Source organism: Bombina bombina, chromosome 7, assembly GCF_027579735.1.
Source record: "Bombina bombina isolate aBomBom1 chromosome 7, aBomBom1.pri, whole genome shotgun sequence".
NCBI classification, from domain to species: Eukaryota; Metazoa; Chordata; class Amphibia; order Anura; family Bombinatoridae; genus Bombina; species Bombina bombina.
In genome coordinates this window covers 121,304,427-121,319,602 of record NC_069505.1, presented here as the reverse complement: position 1 = coordinate 121,319,602, position 15,176 = coordinate 121,304,427, and the positions used below count along the sequence as shown (strand labels likewise).

Sequence of the window (15,176 nt, the reverse complement as noted above, 5' to 3'; positions counted from 1 at the left end):
ATCATCTGTCTGTCTATCTATCTGTCTATAATATATCTATCTATCTTTTTATCTATCTATCTATCATCTATCTATCAATCTATTTATATATTTGTCTGTCTTTATCTATATGTCTGTCTATCTATAATCTGTCTGTCTGTCTGTCTATCTATCTATCATCTATCTATCTATCTATCATCTGTCTTTATCTATATATATCTCATCCATCTATCTATCTATCTATCATCTATCTATCTATCTATCATCTGTCTTTATCTATATATCTCTCATCCATCTATCTATCTATCTATAATCTATCTATCTTTCTATCTATCTATCTATCTATCTATCTATCTATCTATCTATCTATCTATCTATCTATCTATCTGTCTGTCTGTCTGTCTGTATGTCTGTCTAGATCTATCTATCTATCTATCTATCTATCTATCATCTATCTATCTATTTATCTATCATCTATCTATCTGTATGTCTGTCTAGATCTATCTTTCTTTCTATAATATATCTATCTATCTATCTATCTATCTATCTATCTATAATATATCTATCTATAATCTATCTATCTATCTATCTATCTATCTATCATCTATCTGTCTGTCTGTCTGTCTAGATCTATCTATCATCTATCCATCTATCTATCTATGTATCTATCTATCATCATAAATGGATAAATTAATATAAAACAGTCTGTTTCACTGTTGTAATAAAAAAGCACTAAGCAGTGGGATATGCTTAATAGAAATTATTGCAAAATATATTATTTATAATTTTAAATGGATTTTAACTTTTATTTCTTTTTGTAACTTAATTTGGGGTATATGGTCACTACAAGAAAAACGGCTTAAAATTTAAAGTGTTGCTAGGAGACACCTACTGTATAAGAGCTGCAGTCAGTTTACTGCCCATGCTCAGTAGAGGACTTTTGGTCAAGAAATTGTGTTACAGTAGAACTTAAAGGGATACTAAACCCAAATATTTTCTTTCATGATTCAGATAGAACATGCAATTTTAAGCAGCTTTCTAATTTACTTCTAGTATAATTTTTTCTTCATTCTCTTGCTAACTTTATTTGAGAAAGCAGGAATAAAAGGTTTGGAGCCGGCCCATTTTAGGTTGAGAACCTTTGTTGTGCTTGCTGATTGGATGGCTAAATGCCATCCAATCAGCAAGCCCTATCCAGGGTACTGAACAAATAATAGGCCGGCTCCAAAGATTTCATTGCAGCCTGTTCAACTAAAGATAACAAGAGAACGAAGAAAATGTGATAATAGGAGAAAAATAGAAAGTTGCTTAAAAAGTTTTTTTACACAGAGTGAGAAGCACTCAACAACAAATGAACAACAGCTAAGTAGCTTGTTCTTTGGCAAGTTACCACATGGGAGCAGTCCTTTTAAAACCAATTGTTATTTTCACAAAGGAGAATTTTCACAAAGTTTAGCAGTCTGATCCTGTCTAAAAGTAACAATCCATACCCGAAATATCAGGCAGCCCCAGACAATTGTTTCTGCCTTCTGTGGGCCTTGTCAGGCAATACTCCTCTGAACGGGGATCATGGCAACCCAAGATAATTGGTATAGCCTTCTGTGGGCCCACCAGTCAATCTATCTCTTATGACCCTGGTTAACGTCTCCCTAACGGTGATTGGGGAAACTAGACAAGGACTTCACAACTCCCTACAAATGGCCAGATTACGAGTGTAGTGCTATTTATCGTTCCTTCTCGAGCGTTAACTCTGCTAGAAGTAAACTTTTTGTTCGTCGGATATTACGGGTATTATAAGTTGAAAATGTTTTTGCTCATGTGGTAACCAGACGCGCACTAAAAGCCTTGGACTCTTTCGCTCTGAAAGGACTGAATACCCACATTGGGTGGCAATGTTACCTCGGAAATTAAGCGGATGGTGATGTGGGGTCTATGGACCTTATAAGTTGTTGCCTATTAGATTGTAAGGATCATTATAGCTTTGACTTCCTCATGTGGGGAAACATTTGCTACCCATGAAGTGCTTATATGTAAACTGATATTTAACCAGGTGATATCCACATTTCAGAGCACCAGGGATGATATTATCTGGAAATCCCAGTGATAAACCTGCATGATTAGATGACACAGGGTTGTTTCCTTAGACATATTTGACCCTTATATGATACTAATGATATCCACACTCCAGGGCACTAATGTTGCTCTTACTGTGATGTGATATATAAACATCCTGTTTTCTCAGTTGCTCCATTGCGTTACTTACATGATGCAGTTGAGACTAGGTGATGATCTTTTAGCCACTGATCTGCTTGCAGTAGGTCCGACCCCAGGCTGATGGATAACCTAAAAGGAAGGTGCCTCCTTACATTGCTGTCATGTTTGGATGGAGTATAACCACACTTGATAAGATAAATTAAGGTAATTTTTTTTCACTGAGTTTTTACTGAGCTGATGTATTGTTAGGATGGAACTATGTGATATGATATTTTTTGTATTATTATTATTACACACCTCCCTAAAAAAGTGGGTAGTACTATGAAAGGGAGATGTTAAAAGAGTCTATTTGGGGACACACTTGTTGGTTTGAAGAAGGGGCCACTTGTCCCTGTGTTAGAAATGGGGGGATAGTGACCCCATGAGGGGCCTTCTCAGGGAAGCTCTAAAGACTGCTGAAGATGATTTTTACTGTTTAAAAAGAGATTGCAAATATTTAAGCAACCATTTTAGACTGATCTATATAAGTTCCAAATGAAGTATTCTTATGTAAACTCGAAAAGCTCTATGAGTGAAACATGTTGATTAATGTAAGAATTAAATTATTTAGCTATCCTTTGTGGAACCCCATAAAAGGTGCAGAGAAGATTAAGTCAGATTTAAGTATTTTTATTTAGCAAAGCTGTTAGTAACAAACTGAAGCAGTAGTGTCTTTTTGGGGGACATTTTTTGTAGGGTACTGTAAATATCCTGTATGAAATAGAGGTGATTGAGCTGCTCTGCTAAGACAGTGACAGTTTAAATTACAGATGACATCACTTGCTACCGCAGAGCTCTGGGAAAATGTACAACCAGAGGAACTGGAGTTATAAACAATACTCTGTTGGTTTGTTACCTGATTAAAACAGGATTCTGTGACTCCTAATTAGATTGGATGGATCATGGAAGCCCCTCCACTTTTTTAAGAAAATATGTTGTAAGTAGAGAAAACTTTCGATCAAATAACAAGTTTTGTACCTTAAAACAAGTATTGCTATTTCAGTGTTATTTATCTCTTGCACAAAAGGCATTATCAGTTTTGATTTGAAGATGGCCTATTGGAATAATGAGAGATATATTTATTACATTAAATTGCATGTGACTTTATTTATTTATATTTTTTTCTTTTTACATATAGATATTTTCAAGAAAAATAGAGTGTGTTTAGTATGTTTTTTCAGTACAACTAAATGGACATGATGGGGCCTATTTAAGAACGTGTGAGCGGACATTATCCGATATTGCGGATCATGTTTGCTGCACATTGAAAAATGCCGACAGCATTCGCTCTCTGCATTTATCATTGCACCAGCAGTTCTTGTGAAATGCTGGTGCAATATCGACCCCTGCAGATCGGCCGCTAGCAGGGAGTGTCAATCAAGCCATTCGTATTGGATCGGGTTGATTTCCAGCGATGTCTGTCCGCCGCCTCAGAGCAGGCGGACAGGTTATGGAACAGCCGTCTTTAGACCGCTGCTTCATAACTTGTGTTTCTGGCAAGCCAGAAACACGGGGCATCAAGATCCATATGGAGCTTGCTAAATAGGCTCCGATATATTAACTGACTTCTGTGTCCCACCCATCCCTATATGAGTGCATAAACTTCTAGCTTGTTACTGTACTGAGAGGGTATTATCAAGTTGAATTTAGTGCAGAAATAAAAGGGCGCTTATACAGCTGACACTGTTAATACTAAATATCTATATATATGTCTCCAAACTCGTATTTTGTATATATATATATATATATGTGTGTTTCAAAAACTCCTATTATGTATATTTCCTACAATAATGACGTATGGGTCTATAATTGAGGATTTATTTAACAATATAAACGATATTCGTTTCATCAACATAAAACATAAAATATCATATAGGGACGTCTCCCTTAAATCAGCTGGCTATTTTACAAAATCAAATGTCCAAATAAGAGTATTGGACATAACAACACAAATAAATAAAATGCTAAAAGACGTTTAAAAAAAAGTATAAAGCACTATACAGGCAAATGTTGGCCAAAGTGAAAAGGGTGGTTTTGAAACTGGACTCTGTGGCTTTTAAGTGTTTTATAAGTTTTAGAAAACGTGTTTTAGCATTTTATTTATTTGTGTTATTGTGTCCTATATCATTTTATACAGTGTCAGCTGTATAAGCGCCCTTTTATTGCTGCACTAAATTCAATCTCTTATCTCCTATAAGCTAGTGAGGAGCTTATTTTGAAAAGAGGCTAGACACCTCCTGCGCTTACCTTTCACACACTGTTATACTATGATATTATCAAGGACATGACTGTATATTGGAAATAAGCCGAAGTGTCACCTCTCATTTAGTTGTAGATATTTCTTAGCAGTTTACCAGGAATCAATACAAATCTAGATACCCGAACAACAGGAATAATCTAAAACGGGTGTCTGGAATAATTAAAGACGATTAGTCTGTAGTTTACAGTACATCATTTTATTAAGTACAAATATATTTAAACATACTAGGTCTATATAAATAAAACACTGGACATTTAACTTGTGTTTATAAGAGTTAGACTTTATATAAAATTAGGAAAGTTTTAATGAAATATCTCCATTCATATCATGGCGGACAGTAAAACATGCACCACCTACAATACACTAGATTGGAACAGGCAGGCAGTGCCAGGAGTTGAGATTTCTGTCTCCTCTTGCAGTGCAGAGCTTGGTCACTGCTCCCATAGAACGAGGGACAGCAGAGTTTTATTCTTATTGAGTTAAGACATAGCAGGGCTTAAAGAGATATAACGGTGAGAAACAAAATCAATGTGTGGGATTTTGGTTAATTAAAGTATAACCCATTCTCATTGCAGTTCTATTCACATTCTTATGCCATGCTAGTGGGATATCAAATTATAAGCATACTACACTTTATTATATTTAGAGGGACAGTGTACTCAGACAAGCAGCTGATAGAGTTCATTGTATTTTACATTGGAAGGATTGTTTACATTTGGGAAAGAGATACAAGGGTGTTCCTGCCTTAGTTTAAAGGGACAGTCTACTTGAACATTTTAATTGTTTAAAAAGATAGATAATCCCTTTATTACCCATTCCCCAGTTTTGCATAACCAACACTGTTATATATTAATATACTTTTTACCTCTGTGGTTACCTTGTATCTAAGCATTTGCAGACTACCCCTTTGTTTTAGTTCTTTTGACAGACTTGAATTTTAGCCAGTCAGTGCTGATTTATAAATAACTCCATGGGAGTGAGCACAATGTTATCTATATGGCACACATGAACCAGCGCTGACTACATGTGAAAAACTGTCAAAATTCCTTGAGATAAGAGGCAGCCTTAAAGGACTTAGAAATTAGCATATGAGCCTACCCAGGTGTAGCTTTCAACAAAGAATGCCAAAAAAACAATGCAAATTTGATGATAAAAGTAAATTGGAAAGTTGTTTAAAATGACATGCCCTATCTGAACCATGTACTGTAAGTTTAATTTTGACTAGACTGTCCCTTTAACACCCTTTAGAAAGGACTGGGCTCTCTCTCCTACCCCACTGGGTCACGGACCTAAGAACCAGTGGGCAAACATTAGCAAAGCTTTTCCACACTTTTAGTGATATTGTAAATTTGAGAAGTATACACATTTATATTATTTTAAATAACTAATTTCCTATGTAATCTTTAACAAAAATGGGATTACAATCTAATTTATATTAAATTGTCAGCATTGGCATAACTGTGAATATAATGTAATGTCCTCCCCATCCCACTTTAATAAAACACATAGTTTTTCAACCCCTTTATTATCAATGAAGTCGCCAGAAGGTGATAATAGGTTGGGACTTGTTGTACGCACACCATCATCTTAGGGGCAGGGCGGCAACTGGAGGGTCAGGGCAGGATCCACAGTGATTGGGGCTGGAATGTAAAGGCCGAGACCAGGCGTGTTGTGGATTCATTGGACTGGGTTGGGACTTGTAATGGTTGGAGGGTTGGACTAGGTGGTGAGCGGACAGGACTGGGTGGGGCTGGGGAAGCCATTGGCAGAGCAGTGTTTAGATAAAAGGGGGGATCACAGTTAAGGGGGCACATGGGTGGCAGCTATTATGCTGGGGGAGCTACTACCCCACCCCTGATTCCTCCAGAGACACCACTTATTATTATTCATGGTTGATAATGGGTTGACATATAGCTGCCTTAAGTAAGGACACTTATGAAATATACATATGTCAGGGGCTGTAATAAAAAATGTTTGAATAATATTCTGACATATGAATTTTGCATATGTTTCCCCCTTAAAGCGGGAATAAGGAAATTCTAATTTGAGAGAACATCAGAAAAAAATATCAACATTTTAGTTTAAAAGTGATTACAATGCCTTGAGAAAGTATATACATACCCACATACTCACAACCAGTGTTCCATCTAAGGCCACATTTTGTGAGCAGCCCAGCAGTGAAACAGAGTTAATAAGGAAACCATACCTTGTTGTCTGCATTGTGTAGTGTTTACTAACTGCAGGGTGTGGTTCCCAAATTAAGGGCCAGATTACAAGTGGAGCACTAACGGTTATGCGCAAGCTAAAGGAGTTTATCACGGCTGTTTGCGTGCGCCGGATGTAGTGCTCATATTACAAGTTGAAAGTAAATGCAATCGCTTGAGCGCAACTGAATTTAACGTGCGTCTGGTCAGCATGAGCTCAGAACTCTGGTTAACTTTTGTGAAACAAAAAAGTCTAAAAAAACACATCAAAAATACATTTAAAAGTTCAGTTGCAATCATAATAACACTATCTAATAAAAATTATTTTAAAAAATATTGCATGGAAAAGTTATAAGGACTCAACGATATGAGCTCTCAGGTGTTGGAAAACAAAGGACTGCAAAGAGTTTTAACATAGAGCTACATAAATATATATACATGTCTAAATATGTATATGTATGTACAGTATACATGTGTGTAATATATAAGTGCATTGGAGCCCTTTAAAGTCAAGTAGATAAAAACATGACAAAGCAATATGCATATTTGATAAAGTGTTATTCTGTGTATTAACTGTATATATTTCATTCCAATGTTCTACACATAGCAAGATAAGTTCTATGTATTTTTTAATAGTATTCCTATATATATATATATATATATATATATATAGAAAACAAACGAGTGTCCGGACAGGATGCTCAAAACAGGTTCATTTATTGAAGAAATAGCGTATAAAAACATACACACAGTGGCACTGCAAATACCTTGTGAAGTATTAACTTGTGGAATATTGACTTGCAGGCATAGATAGTAACATGGCCAGATAGATGAGGGCTGTTAGGTGCACAGGTGGTGGGCTATGTCTGACGCGTTTCAGCTCCTATAGAGCCTTACTCATAGACTGCAATGTATATATATATATATATATATATATAATCGTCTATATAAATAGGTATGGATATATATGTAGAATATGTATTTATGAATAAATAGAACATGTTCTGCTTTGTGAAGAACATTGGAATGTGAAATATTAATATTTTCATGTAGGGTTGAAAATATGCGATCGGGTATTAGGTTATTTTTCCACTTTTTTTTGCGCCATTGACTTCTATGGGGGAATACGTTAATGTGGTTTAGTGCGCAAGTGAAAACTTTTTACTTTCAACTTGTAATGCGAGCTCTACCCGACACGTTCAAAAAGCTTACTTCTAGCGGAGTTAACGCGCTAATGGGAGCATTAAATACCGCTCCACTTGTAATCTTGCCGTAACTGTTTCACTGCTGAACTGCTCACAAAATGTGGCCTTAAAGGGAACACTGCTCACAACAAGAGTTTGAAAAGTAATAATTCAAATAAACATTTTCTAATACTGCTTTTGAAGAAATCTTTTTTTTTTGTAAACAATGAGAACAAATTGTACTTTAAGTCTAAAATGCCCACATTTTAGGTCTAACATCTACCTCCCTTCAATTCTTTGGCATCTAAAGAGTGCTACACCAGCCCTCTCTTGCAGCCAAGGGTTAAAAGCAACAAAGTAAAATACTATTGTAAGATCATGAAGTTTAAAGCTTGCTTAATAACACATACAATACCAAAAGGTGCTTTTGTCATTTAGAATTTAACTTTATTACTCAGCTAAATGCTCCGTCCAAAAAAGCTACCCATCAGAAAAAGCAACCTAGCACTGCGCATGCGCTATTTGCAGTCACCGCATTACAAATCTGTATGACAAAACATCTTTGAAATGCTGTGACCTCAGACAGCACATGCAGAGTTCTGACGGAAGAGCAATTCCTCAAACTATGCCTCTGTGACTGTTTTCTTACCTGCATGCGCAGTCACAGAGGTAGCTTGTTCTGACGTATATTTTCATTTGTTATACGATAATGGGATTTGCTGTATTTCTTAAAAAAATCTAATTTGCTTTGATGTTTAACCATTTGGTTTGCAGAACGTTATGTTAATTCTTCTTCATTATGATTTTGTATTAAAGGGAGCAGCGTAACTGTGATCCCTTTGTAGTGAAATTCTGTTTCATTTTTTTTCACCGTTTAGTTTTGTAGTGAAAACTTGTAGGTGTTAGAAATGTGGAGCCTTTATTTTCACCTGCCTCCAGAAATTTGCATGCGCAGACATCGTTTAACAATTGAAAATATCTGTCACATAAAGCTACCTATGTGACTGTGCATGCTGATAAGCAAACAGTTACAGAGACATAGTTTGAGCAATGTCAGAAAAAGCTACCCTCTGCATGTGCTGTTTGAGGTCACAGCATTCCAATTAACATATTTGTCATACAGTTTTGGAATGCGGTGACGTAAAATAGTGCATGCATAGTGCTAGGGTCACTTTTTCTGAGGGGTTAGTTACTCTGGCAGAACACCAGTATACTGGCATGCATTTTCTTTGATTTTCCAACAGTATTCTTTGCAGAAGGAAACTAGCATATCTCCAATTTCTAACAAAAAGTGGTCACAACATTCTGTGTATATAATATTATTAACACTTAACAACAAACCGAGTCAGGGAGGTTTGTACCCAGCTAATGTGGTGTATCTTTTACAGCCAGTTCCAGCAAGATTTCAAACAAATCAGTTAATAATCAAGGGAGAAAATAATTAAATCCAACTGTTATTGTATAGTTTGTTAAATGTACTTTATGTGCAAATAGCTTGAAAATAACACATCAGTGGCCTATATATAAGGTGGAGATGAAGAGAGAGGTAAAATGCAATGTTCTTGGCAAATTTGAATTAACCAAAAAAATAACAACAAAAAAATCATGTCCGCCCGCACATTGATAAATTGGCCCCATAGCATTGAGGGTCACTACTGTTAAAATGACATGTGCTAATGAAGAACATGTGATACTTAACTATAATGGCACTTTCAAAGGGATCCCATTTTTTTTATTCTGATAGAGCCTAAAATTTAAACAACTTGCCTATTTGCTTCTTTTATTAAATTTGCTTAATTCTCCTTGCATCTTTTATTGAAGTAATGAACTACTAGGAGCTACCTGAACACTTCAGGTCAATGAAAAGGGGCATAACTATCCAGCCACTAATCAACAGCTAGATCCCAGTAGTATGTTGATGCTCCTGAGCATACCCAAGTATGCTTTTTTTTTTTTTTTTTTAAGCCACCAATCAGCAGCTATCTCCCACTGGTTCATTACTGCTCCTGAACCTACCAAAATATGCTTTTCAACAACAGATACCATGTGAAAAAAGCAAATTAGATAGCAGAAGTAAATTTGAAAGTTATTTAAAACTACATGTCCCTTTAATCTCATAATAAACTAATAACCTCAAGCAAATAATAGATTAGTGAATCTAGGCCAGAGCCACATTAACATCCTGCATTCCAGAGGAGTGTCACTTATTTTTTTTTTGTGTAGCAAGATGCTGCAGCGTTCTCTGGAAACCAAACAGTTAATGCTAAATAGAATATAAATTAAGTTTCAAAAGTCCATTTCTGTGTGAATATGCAAAAAACAATGTTATTTCAAAACAAGGAAAGTCTTACAGAACTAGGTCAAATGAGAAGGAAACAATGAAGAAAACGAACCAGCATGCTGCGGGAAAAATATTCCAATTCCAATGATATCTGAATTAGCCAAAAGGAAAAAAAATCAGAAGAAAACAAAGCAACACAAAACACACAAATCCTCGGTCCGTGCTCTCTACATCTGGCGCAGAAGGACGCGGCAACGCTCGTGTCAGAGCTCCGTCATATTTTTTAATGACACTTCTTGCAAATTCTTCTAGACCATTGTGCTATTCTTTCTTCAAGGAGAAGGAGGTCCTTTCAGGGAATTGCATGAACCGTTGTTTGTAGCTGGTGCAGTCTGAGATGACCACTAATCAAAAAAAGAGGGTACATATTAAAGTATATTTATACTATTCATACACTGTAAAATACTTAGCTATAGTCTTGAATTATATATATATATATATATATATATATATATATATATATATATATATATATATATTTAGTAACACTATATATACTCAAAAAGTATAAAAATATAGATAGAGGGGGGGGGGGAATTGAGAATCGGACATTCTGTGAGCTTCAATAAATCAGCTGAAAGGTTTTACACTTTACTAAAAAAAATGTTTTAATTACATTCTTTTACTATGTGTTTAACCCCTGTAACAGGATAAAATACATAGACCCACATTTATGAACATGTGGGCACACAAGGTTCCCAGATAGGGAAGTGATGCAGCATCTGCTGGTAGCATTTAAGAGTGCACAAGTAATCGCCCCTCCTGCTCCCAAGCAACCAACTTTGCAAGAGCAGGGCATGTCAATCATACCAGATGAATCAGTCCAGAATGTTTTATGACCACTGCTTCTTAACTTGAGGTTGTATGGTTGCATGAATGAGCCTGCACCAAAAGAACTTCAGAGCTTCCCAACAGCTTTCTAAATGGAGCCCAGATAGAGAATACAATTTTAAACAACATTCCACTTTACTTCTGTTATTTCATTTACTTCTTTAGGACCGAATTATCAAGCTGTGAATGTAGCAGTTTCCACGCAAGCGTACGTAAGTACTTAAGTTAAGAAGCAGCAGTCTTAAGACCGCTGCTCCTGAACTTATCCACCACCTCTGAGGCGGCGGACAGCAATCATCCCATTCAGATACGATCAGGATGATTGACACCCAATGCTAGCGGTCGCAAATTTGCAGGGGTCGGTACTGCACAAGCATTTCAATTGAAATGCTTGTGCAATGTTAAATGTGGACAGCGTATGCTGTCGGCATTTAGCAATGTTGGGCGGACATGATCCACTACAGCAGATCATGTCCGCCCGACGCTTGATAAATCGGCCCCTTTTGGTATACTTTGTTGAAGAAATAGCAAAACACACATGGGTGAGCCAATCACACGAGGCATCTATGTGGAGCCACCAATCAGCAGCTACTGAGCCTATTTTTATATGCTTTTAAACACAGGTTACCAAGAGAATTAAGCAAATTAGATAATAGAAGTAAATTGGAAAGTTGTTTAAAATTATATGCTCTTTTTAAATCATGAAAAAAATGGGTTTCATGTACCTTTAAATAAAAAAAACATGTGCACAATGTTTCTCGAGTATACTTAAATGCAGTTTTAGAAAAGGATTGTCACACGGCTAGATTACGAGTTTTGCGGTAAGCTGAAAAAGCAGTGTTAACAGGTCCTAACGCTGCTTTTTCACTACCGCTGCTATTACGAGTCTTGCAGGTTTAGGGGCCTGCACACTTTTTTGGCCTTACCACAAACCGACTTATGTAAACTTCGTAAACCCTTTTTTCTATGGGACTTCCATAGAGCTGGTATTACGAGTCTGTCCTTGGAGGCCAAAAAGTGAGTGGTACACCCTCTACCTCCAAGATCCGTAACGCATTTTAAAGTCAGTAGTTATGAGTTTTACACTACAATGCTGTAGCATAAAACTCATAACTAAAGTGCTAAAAAGTACACTAACACCCATAAACTACCCATTAACCCCTAAACCGAGGCCCTCCCGCATCGCTAATAAAAATTTTAACCTCTAATCTGCCGCTCCGGACATCGCCACCACCTACATTATACTTATTAACCCCTAAACCGCCGCACTCCTGCCTCGCAAACACTAGTTAAATAATATTAACCCCTAATCTGCCGCCCCTAACATCGCTGCCACTATATTAAATTTATTAACCCCTAAACCTAAGTCTAACTCTAACCTTAACACCCCCTAATTGAAATATAATTTAAATAAATCTAACTAAAAATTCCTATCATTAACTACATTATTCCTATTTAAAACTAAATACTTACCTGTAAAATAAACCCTAAGCTAGCTAGAATATAACTAATAGTTACATTGTAGCTATCTTATGGTTTATTTTTATTTTACAGGCAAGTAAAGCCAATAGGATTTTTTTCTACCTTAATTCAGACAATCGGAATCTAAGGGACGCCATCTTGGATGAAGTCACTTAAAGAGATATTTATTACAAAGAAGCCGTTGTTTGAGAAGAGGATGCTCCGCGTCGGATGTCTTGAAGACATCCGAAGGATAAAGATAGAAGATGCCGTCTGGATGAAGACTTCTGCCCGTCTAGAGGACCACTTCTGCCCGTCTGGAGGATCACTTCTGCCGGCTTTGTTGAGGACATCTTGCCGCTTGGATGAAGACTTCTCCTGGGAAGTGAATCTTCGGGGGTTAGTGTTAGGATTTTTTTAAGGGTGTAATGGGTGGGTTTATTTTTAGGTTAGGGCTTTGGGCTGCAATAGAGCTAAATGCCCTTTTAAGGGCAATGCCCATCCAAATACCCTTTTCAGGGCAATGGGGAGCTTAGGATTTTTTAGTTAATATTTTATTTGGGGGGTTTTGTTGTGTGGGTGGTGGGTTTTACTGTGTGGGGGTTTGTTTGTATTTTTTTTACAGGTAAAAGAGCTGATTTCTTTGGGGCAATGCAGATCTGTAATTTGTTTTTTTGTTTTCACATTTAGTGTTTGTTTTTTTTGATTTAGCTAATTTAATTTAATGTATTTAATTGTATTTAATGTAGGGAATTTATTTAATTATAGTGTAGTGTTAGGTGTTATTGTAACTTAGGTTAGGTTTTATTTTACAGGTAAATTTGTATTTATTTTAGCTAGGTAGTTATTAAATAGTTAATAACTATATAATAACTATACTATCCAGTTAAAATAAATACAAACTTGCCTGTAAAATAAAAATAAACTCTAAGCTAGCTACAATGTAACTATTAGTTATATTGTAGCTATCTTAGGGTTTATTTTATAGGTATGTATTTAGTTTTAAATAGGAATTATTTAGTTAATGATAGTAATTTTATTGAGATTTATTTAAATTATATGTAAGTTAGGGGGTGTTAGGGTTAGACTTAGATTTAGGAGTTAATACTCTTAATATAGTGGTGGCGACGCTGGGGGAGGCAGATTAGGGGTTATTAAGTGTAGGTAGGTTGAGGCAACATTGGGGGCAGCAGATTAAGGCCTCTAGTTATCAAGCTATCAACCGCAAATACGCTGGAATTCCACAGCGTATTTGTGGCGAGGCTGATTCGCCATAGTTATCAAGCCCTACAGACCGGCAAAAGTAGAATATAGTGATGTAACCTACGATCCGCCGGACTCAGTCCAACACAGATCGATGGTTACGTCACTACAGATGTTCCGAATGCAAGTTCGGCACAATCTGACTACTTTTGGAAGTTATCAAAGAACAACCAGGTATGCTCGTCATTATTCCGGCCCAGCATACCTGGTTTTCAATCCGCTGCCCTGGAGGCGGCGGATCCCATAGGAATCAATGGGAGTCTGACAGCAGCGAGAGCTCATGTTCCCTGCTGCCCGATATCCCATTGATTTCTATGGGAGATGTCTGCACCTAACACCCTAACATGTACCCCGAGTCTAAACACCCCTAATCTGCCTCCCCTACACCGCCGTCACCTAAATAAAGTTATTATCCCCTAAACCGCCGCTCCTGTACCCCGCCGCAACTATAATAAATATATTACCCCCTAAACCGCCGCTCCAGGACCCCGCTGCCACCTACATTATACCTATTAACCCCTAATCTGCCGCCCCCTATACCGCCGCCCCCTAAATAAAGTTATTACCCCCTAAACCGCCGCTCTTGGATCCCGCCGCCACCTACATTATATGTATTTGCCCCCTAAACCGCCGCTCCCGGAGCCCCCGCACCTAAATAAAGTTTTAACCCCCTAAACTGCTGCTCCTGTACCCCGTTGCAACTATAATAAATATATTAACCCCTAATCTGCCGACCCCTATACCGCTGCCACCTACTAAATTAAAAGTTTAACCCCTAAACCGCCGCTCCCAGACCCCGCCGCCACCTATATTAAACTTATTAACCCCTAAACCTAAGTCTAACACTAACACCCCCCTAACTGAAATATCATTTACATATTATTACATATATTTACATATTATTTACATAAATCTAAATACATATTAACTATTTTAATTATTAACTAAATTATTCCTATTTAAAACTAAATACTTACCTGTAAAATAAACCCTAAAATAGCTACAATATAATTAATAGTTACATTGTAGCTATTTTAGGATTTATTTTTATTTTACAGGCAACTTTGTATTTATTTTAACTAGGTACAATAGCTATTAAATAGTTATTAACTATTTAATAGCTACCTAGTTAAAATAACTACAAAATTACCTGTAAAATAAATCCTAACCTAAGTTACAAATACACCTAACACTACACTATCATTAAATTAATTAAATAAATTAATTACAATGATCTAAAATAAAATACAAATAATTAAACTAAAGTATATTACAAAAACAAACACTAAATTAAAAAAAAAAAATATTACAAGAAGTTTAATCTAATTACAACTAATCTAAGCCCCCTAATAAAATAAAAAGGCCCCCCAAAATAATAAAATTCCCTACCCTAAACTAAA

General features: G+C 36.4%; 1 protein-coding gene across 1 annotated transcript in view; it reads right to left on the bottom strand.

Moving 5' to 3' along the window:
- Positions 1 to 10,482: 10,482 nt before the first annotated feature.
- Positions 10,483 to 15,176, bottom strand: part of SYT9 (synaptotagmin 9) — a 366,314-nt gene continuing 361,620 nt past the window's right edge. The window contains exon 7 of the mRNA XM_053720281.1: positions 10,483 to 10,565. Coding sequence (XP_053576256.1) covers positions 10,494 to 10,565 — 72 coding nt within the window. The 3' untranslated portion in view covers positions 10,483 to 10,493. The remainder of the gene's footprint in view (positions 10,566 to 15,176) is intronic.